The 11,194-nt window shown below is 43.4% G+C and overlaps 1 protein-coding gene across 1 annotated transcript; it reads left to right on the top strand.

Annotated features, from left to right (window-relative positions):
- Nucleotides 1-3,140: 3,140 nt before the first annotated feature.
- LOC106588321 (interleukin enhancer-binding factor 2 homolog) lies at nt 3,141-10,767 on the top strand. The gene is made up of 15 exons (XM_014177181.2): nt 3,141-3,550; nt 4,019-4,078; nt 5,533-5,575; nt 6,269-6,373; nt 6,599-6,676; nt 6,788-6,890; nt 7,302-7,367; nt 7,632-7,748; nt 8,043-8,121; nt 8,462-8,549; nt 8,942-9,003; nt 9,146-9,260; nt 9,453-9,543; nt 9,627-9,818; nt 10,456-10,767. Exons 1-14 carry the CDS (start codon nt 3,546-3,548, stop codon nt 9,776-9,778), a joined length of 1,164 nt encoding a protein of 387 aa, XP_014032656.1. The 5' UTR covers nt 3,141-3,545; the 3' UTR covers nt 9,779-9,818; nt 10,456-10,767.
- The last annotated feature ends 427 nt before the right edge of the window (nt 10,768-11,194 follow it).

Below are 11,194 nucleotides of genomic sequence, written 5' to 3'. Positions count from 1 at the left end.
TTTGCAACTGCACATGGGGACAAAGATCATAATTTTGGGAGAAATGTCCTCTGGTCTGATGAAACAGAAATATAATTATTTGGCCATAATGACCATCATTATGTTTGGTGGAAAAAGGGGGATGCTTTCAAGCCGAGGAACACCATCCCAACCATGAAGCACAGGGGTGGCATCATCATGTTGTGGGGGTGCTTTGCTGCAGGAGGGACTGGTGCACACAAAATAGATGGCATCATGATGCAGGAAAATTATGTGGAAATATTGAAGCAACATCTCAAGACATCAGTCAGGAAGTTAAAGCTTGGTGGCAAATGGGTCTTCCAAATGGACAATGACCCCAAGCACACTTCCAAAGTTGTGGCAAAATGGCTTAAGGACAACAAAGTCAAGGTATTGGAGAGGCCATCACAAAGCCCTGACCTCAAGCCTATAGAAAATGTGTGGGCAGAACTGAAAAAACGTGTGCGAGCAAGGAGGCCTACAAACCTGACTCAGTTACACCAGCTCTGTCAGGAGGAATGGGCCAAAATTCCCCCAACTTATTGTGGGAAGCTTGTGGAAGACTACCCAAAATGTTTAACCCAAGTTAAACAGTTTAAAGGCAATGCTACCAAATACTAATTTAGTGTATGTAAACTTCCGACCCACTAGGAATGTGATGAAAGAATTAAAAGCGGAAATAAATCATTCTCACAACTATTTTTCTGACATTTCACATTCTTAAAATAAAGTGGTGATCCTAACTGACCTAAAATAGGGAATTTTTACTAGGATTAAATGTCAGGAATGATGAAAAACTGAGTTTAAATGTATTTGGCTAAGGTGTATGTAAACTTCAGACTTCAACTGTATATATATATATATATATACTGCTAAAAAAAATAAAGGGAACACTTAAACAACACAATGTAACTCCAAGTCAATCACACTTCTGTGAAATCAAACTGTCCACTTAGGAAGCAACACTGATTGATAATACATTTCACATGCTGTTGTGCAAATGGAATAGACAACAGGTGGAAATTATAGGCAATTAGCAAGACACCCCCAATAAAGGAGTGGTTCTGCAGGTGGGGACCACAGACCACTTCTCAGTTCCTATGCTTCCTGGCTGATGTTTTGGTCACTTTTGAATGCTGGCGGTGCTTTCACTTTAGTGGTAGCATGAGACGGAGTCTACAACCCACACAAGTGGCTCAGGTAGTGCAGCTCATCCAGGATGGCACATCAATGCGAGCTGTGGCAAGAAGGTTTGCTGTGTCTGTCAGCGTAGTGTCCAGAGCATGGAGGCGCTACCAGGAGACAGGCCAGTACATCAGGAGACGTGGAGGAGGCCGTAGGAGGGCAACAACCCAGCAGCAGGACCGCTACCTCCGCCTTTGTGCAAGGAGGAGAAGGAGGAGCACTGCCAGAGCCCTGCAAAATGACCTCCAGTAGGCCACAAATGTGCATGTGTCCACTCAAACGGTCAGAAACAGACTCCATGAGGGCCCGACATCCACAGGTGGGGGTTGTGCTTACAGCCCAACACCGTGCAGGACGTTTGGCATTTGCCAGAGAACACCAAGATTGGCAAATTCGCCACTGGCGCCCTGTGCTCTTCACAGATGAAAGCAGGTTCACACTGAGCACATGTGACAGACGTGACAGAGTCTGGAGACGCCATGGAGAACGTTCTGCTGCCTGCAACATCCTCATGTGGCTGGAGTGTGTCAGCAGTTCCTGCAAGAGGAAGGCATTGATGCTATGGACTGGCCCGCCCGTTCCCCAGACCTGAATCCAATTGAGCACATCTGGGACATCATGTCTCGCTCCATCCACCAACGCCGCGTTGCACCACAGACTGTCCAGGAGTTGGCGGATGCTTTAGTCCAGGTCTGGGAGGAGATCCCTCAGGAGACCATCCGCCACCTCATCAGGAGCATGCCCAGGCGTTGTAGGGAGGTCATACAGGCACGTGGAGGCCACACACACTACTGAGCCTCATTTTGACTTGCTTTAAGGACATTACATCAAAGTTGGATCAGCCTGTAGTGTGGTTTTGAGTGTGACTCCAAATCCAGACCTCCATGGGTTGATAAATTGGATTTCCATAGATTATTTTTGTGTGCTTTTGTTGTCAGCACATTCAACTATGTAAAGAAAAAGTATTTAATAAGATTATTTCATTCATTCAGATCTAGGATGTGTTATTTTAGTGTTCCCTTTATTTTTTTGAGCAGTATATACACTACTGATCAAAAGTTTGGGGTCACTTAGAAATTTACTTGTACATTTTTTGTCCATTAAAATGACATAAAATTGATCAGAAATACAGTGTAGACATTGTTCATGTTGTAAATGACTATTGTAGCTGGAAACGGCAGATTTTTTTATGGAATATCTACATAGGCGTACAGAGGCCCATTACCAGCAACCATCACTCCTGTGTTCCAATGGCACGTTGTGTTAGCTAATCCAAGTTTATCATTTTAAAAGGCTAATTGATCATTAGAAAACCCTTTTGCAATTATGTTAGCACAGCTGAAAGCTGTTGTTTTGATAAAAAAATCTAAAATCTGGCCTTCTTTAGACTAGATGAGTATTGGAGCATCAGCATTTGTGGGTTCGATTACAGGTTCAAAATGGCCAGAAACAATAACTTTCTTCTGAAACTCATCAGTCTATTCTTGTTCTGAGAAATGAAGGCTATTCCATGCGAGAAATTGCCAAGGAGCTGAAGATCTCGTACAACACTATGTACTACTCCCTTCACAGAACAGCGCAAACTGGCTCTAAGCAGAATAGAAAGAGGAGTGGGGGGCCCGGTGCACAACTGAGCAAGAGGACAAGTACATTTGTGTCTAGTTTGAGAAACAGATGCCGAACATGTCCTCAACTGGCAGCTTCATTAAATAGTACCCGCAAAACACCCGTCTCAACATCAACAGTGAAGAGGCAACTCTGGGTCTAGGCAGGGTTGCAAAGAAAAAGCCATATCTCAGACTGGCCAATAAATAAAAAGAAAATATGGTCAAAAGAACACAGACACTGGAAAGGGGAACTCTGCCTAGAAGGCCAGCATCCCGCTTCTTCACTGTTGACATTGGCTATATACCACACCTCCTTTGAGTTATTGCTTAATTATAGCAGTCAAAACAAGTTACATCGATATCCATTGATGGAAAATTATCAGGGGAGTTTAAGAAAGGCAAATTAGTTTTTCTCTTGTGACATATTCTTAAACTCGCAAGAATTTGTATTTCGATGGAAAACCGAATTTAGCTTCTTCTGTTAGCCTGTATCAAAACAAGTTACGTCGATATTCCATCTTAATTCGTTCGATAACGTTATGGTGGAAAGGGTTTATTGGATACACGTGGCATCTCCTTTCTTTCTGCGAACTTCTGGCTAGTTTTCAGGCCTTATGTACAGTTTACTGGGTAATTGGGGTAGAAATGTATGTAGACCTGGCAACCCTAACTCCATTAGTCTGCCTGACCGGCGTTGGATGCTGGTGATTTCTCTGTGAATATCTTCATTAAAACATCAAAACGTCTTACGCGATGAGGTAATTTCATACATCTGATAAAATCGCAATGTTGGATTATATTTATACAGTATCCAACTGTAAAAGATGTTTAGACAGAATTTAAAGGGGTGGGTTAGAAGAGGTTGTATTAGCTAGCAACGTGTAGCGTGCTAACGTTAGCCCAGCTAGCCTTTTTTTCTTCTTAACTAGCCGTCTTTGTTAGCCAGGTGGCCTGTAGCATAGCTTTACTGTTAACTAACTAGTTAGTTGGTGGATAGCTTTGTAGATAGGTAGCTATCTTGTTAATTTATGATTAGGTAGCTACCTAGATGTGCATTGGTATCTTAGTAAAATGAATGAACAGTCAGTAGCTAGCCCCGTTCGCCATGCTATGGTAGCAGGCAGCTAGCTAGCTAGTTAGCTGCTGCTGCTTCTTCAGCAAATGAGTTAATGCGGTAATTGCTTCCACACAACTAACTAATGTATTGATAATGTAATCAATTTCAGAGGCGATAGGGGCAGGGGCCGGGGTGGCCGGTTCGGCTCACGTGGTGGACTGGTGCAAGGGTGAGTAGCTAGTTAGCCAGTTGCTAGAATAATAATATTGCCTTGTCTTTCATTCTTCTAGCCAGATGAGCCTTGGCTTTACTTTGAAGTTGTAGACCACTTCAAATTGAGCATGCCTGCTTTTAGTTTTGTGTGATGCCATAATGGTTGATTTACTTTGCCCACAAATGTAAAGTTAACCAGTCCAACTTATGATTTAGGCCTATGAGATTTAAGATTCATGAGGTAACTTTTCCAACTAAAATTCATAGAAGAATATCAAATCAAATGTTATTGGTCGCATACTGCCGACAGTGCAGTAATATCCAACAAATTACACAACATATACACACATCTAAGTAGGAATTAATATTAAGTGACAAAGATACATAATTTTTTTATTTCACCTTTATTTAACCAGGTAGGCAAGTTGAGAACAAGTTATTTCCAATTGCGACCTGGCCAAGATAAAGCAAAGCAGTTCGACAACATACAACAACACAGAGTTACACATGGAGTAAAACAAACATACAGTCAATAATACTGTAGAAAAATAAGTCTATATACAATGTGAGCAAATGAGGTGAGATAAGGGAGGTAAAGGCAAAAAGGCCATGGTGGCAGAGTAAATACAATATAGCAAGTAAAACACTGGAATGGTAGATTTCTAGCAGAAGAAAGTGCAAAGTAGAAATATAAATAATGGGGTGCAAAGGAGCAAAATAAATAAATACAGTAGGGGAAGAGGTAGTTGTTTGGGCTAAATTATAGATGGGCATATGAGATGAGTAATGCAAGATATGTAAACCTTATTTAAGTGACTAGTGTTCCATTCCTTGAAGTGGCCAGTGATTTCTAGTCTAATCCTATAGGCAGTACCCTCTAATGTGCTAGTGATGGCTGTTTAACAGTCTGATGGCCTTGAGATAGAAACTGTTTTTCAGTCTCTCGGCCCCAACTTTGATGCACCTGTACTGATCTCACCTTGATGCCCCTGTACTGACCTCACCTTCTGGATGATAGCGGGGTGAACAGGCAGTGGCTCAGGTGGACGATGTCCTTGCTGATCCTTTTGGCCTTCCTGTGACATCGGGTGCTGTAGGTATCCTGGAGGGTGGGTAGTTTGCCCCCGGTAATGCGTTGGGCAGACCGTACCACCCTCTGGAGAGCCTCGCGGTTGCGGGCGGTGCAGGACACTTTCAATTGTGCATCTGTAAAAGTTTGAGGGTTTTAGGTGACAAGCCAACTTTCTTTAGCATCCTGAGGTTGAAGAGGCTCTGTTGCGCCTTCTTCACCACGCTGTCTGTGTGGGTGGGCCATTTCAGTTTGTCAGTGATGTGTACGCCAAGGAACTTGAAGCTTTCCAGGTTGTTTTCCAGGCACCACACTCCCAGAGCCCTCACCACCTCTGTATCTGTATCTGAATGTCTGGTGTAATATAAGATACATCAATGTTTATTGGTCCCTTGTTTCAGGTATCGGCCATTTGTCCCCCACATTCCCTTTGACTTTTATGTGGTGAGTATTTGCCACTTTATGTCAAGCATCCTTCCTGTATACATGAGCTCTTGCACCAATGGTTATTTTGAAGAGAGCATATCAGTGGTGTAGCATGTAGCTCACTTTCATTGAAATCAACAATTTCTTATTGTCTCATTCTCCTGAGTCAGACAGTACAGGCAGATTGTAATCAATGGAGATCAGCTCACCTACTCATACTGATTGTAATCGATGGAGATCAGCTCACCTACTCATACAGATTGTAATCGATGGAGATCAGCTCACCTACTCATACAGATTGTAATCGATGGAGATCAGCTCACCTACTCATACTGATTGTAATCGATGGAGATCAGCTCACCTACTCATACAGATTGTAATCGATGGAGATCAGCTCACCTACTCATACAGATTGTAATCGATGGAGATCAGCTCACCTACTCATACAGATTGTAATCGATGGAGATCAGCTCACCTACTCATACAGATTGTAATCGATGGAGATCAGCTCACCTACTCATACAGATTGTAATCGATGGAGATCAGCTCACCTACTCATACAGATTGTAATCGATGGAGATCAGCTCACCTACTCATACAGAATGGTCTTAATGCTCTAGTCAAAACAACAGGGATCTTGTCAAAGTAATACAGTAGCGCCGATAGGGATGTTGAGTGGACAGTGCTAAGCTGGCTCTGTGGTTCCCCCAGTGTGAGATGGCCTTCCCCAGAGTGAAGGCAGCAGCAGATGAGACTGCCTTCAGCGAGTGTCTACTGAAGAGGAACCAGGACCTCAGCCCCACAACCGCAGAGCAGGTGGAGAACACACACACAAACTCTCTCTCTCTCTCTCTCTCAAACCTTCAACACACTACACTCTCACTCGGTCATCCTCACTCAAACCACACTCGTTGGATCATTTAACTCAAGCTGTTGTATGCACACACCAGCATATTCCTTTAGGTTATGTGTTAAACAACACACTCCTACGCTATGCTTATTTCCATTGACTACATGCAAACTCTCTGCTCCCCCTTTCAGTCCTCTATCTTGTCCCTGGTCACCAAGATCAACAACGTCATCGACAACCTCATCGTCGCCCCCGGCAACTTTGAAGTGGTGAGTTCCAGACCTTAGTAGAGATTAACGTGCCGAAATGTATCTGTATCTTGGATAACATATTTAGCCATGTACAATAACAATGGAAATTTTTTTCTCCTCTCATTCCAGCAAATTGAAGAGGTACGTCAGGTGGGCTCATACAAGAAAGGCACCATGACAACGGGACACAATGTCGCTGACCTGGTGGTCATCCTCAAGATCTTGCCCACACGTGAGTTCTGTGTGTGTGCCAACAAAGCAAAGCCCATTTGATACATTATTTGATTGGTCTTCAAATGTCAATGATGTTGATTGCTGCACAGCATTTTGCAATATTGCTGGGTTATAATGCATCTACATTGGAGTCATTTAGCAGAAGCTCTTATCCAGAGAAACTTACAGGAGCAATTAGGGTTAAGTGCCTTGCTCAAGGGGACATGGACAGGTTTTTCTTTTTTTTTACCTTGTCGGCTTGGGGATTCGAACAAGCAACCTTTCGGTTACTAGCCTAATACCGCTAGGCTAACTGCCGCCCTAATATAAATCATTCCTCATCCTGGGCTGTATTTCCCATAGCAGCCATTTTGAAATTGTCTCCATTGGTTGTACTGAACCCCCATAATGAAAGTTGTCTCTCTTGCAGTGGAGGCTGTCGCGGCTCTCGGCAACAAAGTGGTGGAGACCCTTCGCACACAAGACCCTGCTGAAGGTGACCGATATTACACAGTGGCGTTTGTTTTCATGTAGCCACATTGCAACATTAGTCACTGAAGTTAGATTTAGCTTTCAATAGCATCAATTCTGCTCCTATTTAGCTTTGTTGATAGGTCGTGCCATGTTGTTTTAGCGACGAATTCATTCAAAAGTGTAAATACAAGGATAATGTAGGCATGCTGGGTAATAGGATACAGGGTATTCTTGATCTTCAGTGGTTAGGATGTAATGTTGCCAACTGACTCCCTCTTTGTCCTAGTTCTCTCCATGCTGACCAATGAGACAGGTTTTGAGATCAGCTCTGCCGATGCAACAGTGAAAATCCTCATCACCACCGTTCCCCCCAACCTGCGCAAGCTGGACCCCGAACTGCACTGTATGTACATTCAGACAGACACACACACACACACACACACACACACACACACGCAGTACAATGTGATATAATGTAAACACGAGCTGCCCTCAACTACACTCAGATCTACATAAAAATAATTCAAAACACTCAGGTAGATGCTCTGTGATTGGCACAAAGCTCTCTGTCGTGCATGCCATAAGCATTCATTGTAGACTGGAGGTTTTTAATGTAGATGTATTGTCTGTTTTCAGCTAGACAATGGTGCTGTAAGTGGTCATAACGGTGTTGGTGATATGGTCTCTTTCTCCCCAGTGGACATCAAGGTGCTGCAGAGCGCTCTGGCCGCCATCCGCCATGCCCGCTGGTTTGAGGAGAACGCCTCCCAATCTACGTAAGACACCTTTAAAAACCCTTTGGTCTTTTACCTCTCAACCCATTTACCCTCCCAAACCGATATCTCCTCAGTATGTGTCTCAAATGATGTAATAGGTCCTCAGTCTCCTTTTTTTCTGGAACCTTCCCCTTCCTCAATATTTCTTACAAGTGAAGGAGGAATAAAGGGAGACTTTTTTTTATCCTAAATGTTTCAGCCATAATGACCTTCTGTCTTGATAAAGACCGTCTCCCTTTATTATCCTGTGTATATTGTAAATGGCAATACAGCACAGCGCTGACTAACTTAACTCCTTTTAAAGTGTTCAACTCGTGTCCTGGTTATTGTTGTTATTTAGGGTGAAAGTGCTGATTCGCCTGCTGAAGGATCTGAGGGTGCGTTTCCCCGGGTTCGAGCCTCTCACCCCCTGGATCCTGGATCTACTGGTGAGTCCAATTCACTGACCGTAGTTCTACTGAATGTACAGATTCTGCCACGACATCCCCCATTCTCACGACTCAACACCTAACATGTGATCGTAGTTAACCCACTGCATTCATCACAGTTATGCTGATGTTCAGTTCTACTGGTGGGGACACTACACCTACCATTAACACAACTACTGGTAAACCATTAGCATCTAATACTGGTGAGGCACCATAATGGAGGATTTAGCTATTTGTTGTGAATTACCACACAGAGCAAGTCACCTGGCTAATATGTTATGTTCTGTGTGATTCTCTGTCTTTGCTATTGTATTGTCCCTAACTGAACGCTTGTATCGTATCACTGCATAACTAAAGGAGGAATGAATAAGGAATGAAGTGTTTCTGCTCAGGGTCATTCTGCTGTCATGAACAACCCCTCCAGGCAGCCCCTGTCACTCAATGTGGCTTACAGGTGAGTCTTTTCATTCCCTCAGTCAGTTGTTTTTCAACTGTAGGTGTCTTTTGTTGACTGTCTCATTTTCAAAACATGACTTTGTGATACTTTACTGGCGGTGCCTTCATTTTTTTGTTGTTGTTGATGTTGCTCTTTTCAGACGCTGCCTACAGATGTTGGCCGCCGGACTTTTCCTGCCAGGCTCAGTGGGCATCACTGACCCCTGTGAGAGTGGAAACTTCCGGGTGCACACCGTTATGACCCTCGAGCAGCAGGTGATATCTTCGCTTTAGCTGCCTTCATGGTACAGGGGTGGGGAACCTTGGTCCTGGTGACAGGGTTTGCTCCAGCCCAGCACTAAATCAGCACTAATTCTTAGTTTCCATGATCATATGTGTTTGGTTAGGATTACTTTTAGGTGATTCCCATAGGTATATCAATTGAAAGTGTGTGTCTGTTTTTTGTAGGACATGGTTTGTTTCACTGCTCAGACATTGGTCAGGGTCCTCTCTCATGGAGGGTACCGGAAGATTCTGGGCCTGGAGGGTGATGCCAGCTGTGAGTACCTCATCTCTCTCTCTCTCTCACTCACACCCTTTTTCTCAAAGTAAACATTAAACAAATCTACCTCACCCTCCCAGACCTGGCTTCGGAAATGTCCACATGGGACGGCGTGATCGTCACACCCTCTGAGAAGGCCTACGAGAAGCCGCCAGAGAGGAAGGAAGAGGAGGATGAGGCGCTAGAGGAAGGAGGAGATGTAGAGGATGAAAGCATGGAGACACAGGAGTGAGGAAGACCCGGAAAGTGATGCGCCACCAGTGGGCTGCCAGGTACTAGTAGCCAGTCAGAAAACCAGGCTAGCTGCCTAGCTTGTTGTTACATCTCCTACAGTAGCTTAGTTAGAACATTAATGTAACGTTCTATAAATTAGCCTAGTTGCTAGTAGCAAATCCCATTAATGTATTTAAGAGTTAACAAAATCAACATAACTTTTTTTGTTTATGGAAATAAATCATTGCCTTGCCAAGTCATAAAGTAAGCGATGTAGCTGCCACACATTAACACCTCACCAGCCAGAGACTAGCCGGCGAGAGTAGTGCATGGAGCCATCTACTGTATCAGTGTTACAGGCGAGAATTCTGCCAAATCAGCTCCGCTTCACACAGAGTATAATACAAGAGGGTTTGCGAAGGACATTCTTTTGTCTTTGAGAACCACCCGAAGTTCGACTTCGATTCTAACCCTGTGTCCAGTGATGGTGGAGCCAGATATTTTCTTTAGTAAGAAGAAAGAAAGAAAGGTCAATGATCAATTGGTTAGTGGAAGACGGGCAGCACCATTAGCGTTGCAAGTGACGGGGAGTAACAAATGCTGTAAGTGGTGGGATCCAGTTCACTCTTTTACCCATACAATGTGATCTGAGGCTTAACAACTTTTTATTCCCCCCCCCCTCTTGTCGCCATCTAGAGGATCCAGTGCCACGTCTTTTTAAATGAACGTTTACCCCTGACTCTTTGAGACCCTTCACTCGCCCCTTTGTCCTTCAATGAAGTTCATGTCCACTAATGAATTGACTGCAACAACCTGGACCAAAGTTCTCCAACTGGACGGACAGACTCGCATAGACTGTTACTGGTCCCTCAACGCCCTCAACAAAAATGAAATTCACGGTCTTTCCAGAAAGGGACGGGTGTCGCTATCTATTTGTATTCCGTGTCTTTGTCTGGTTTTAACTTTGTAGCAACAATGATGACTAAATTAAACAGCTTTTTTAACATTTTAATGCCTCTTTATGTAAATACAGCAATGCATACCTTATTTTCAAATGTGTGTGTGGCTGGCTAGATAGAAAACATAGCCCCGTGCTTGTGAAAAGACATACTTCATTTTCAGAGGTTAGATCTGGTCGTGTAATTACTTCCACAGATCATTTCCAGTCTAGGTACCCTACATTTGACAAACCTTTTTAGTGTTTAATTTATTGGATCACAGTTAAACTTAAATGCTGTTTTGCAGTTCAGATTTTAGAGGTTACCGGCAAGAGGAGCATTTAATTCAAAACATAATTGTCAACAAAACAATCTGATCATAAGATGCCATGTAATTTGTGAAAAACTTTAACGTTCATACTCCTTTTTTATATCAAAACTCAAACACGTCACTGAATAGGGATCATGATTTAATTGACGCAAGTATTAGACACCTT

This window comes from Salmo salar, chromosome ssa27, assembly GCF_905237065.1.
Source record: "Salmo salar chromosome ssa27, Ssal_v3.1, whole genome shotgun sequence".
NCBI lineage: Eukaryota > Metazoa > Chordata > Actinopteri > Salmoniformes > Salmonidae > Salmo > Salmo salar.
The sequence above is the reverse complement of the archived record's forward strand: the minus strand, read 5'-3'. Positions and strand labels throughout refer to the sequence as shown.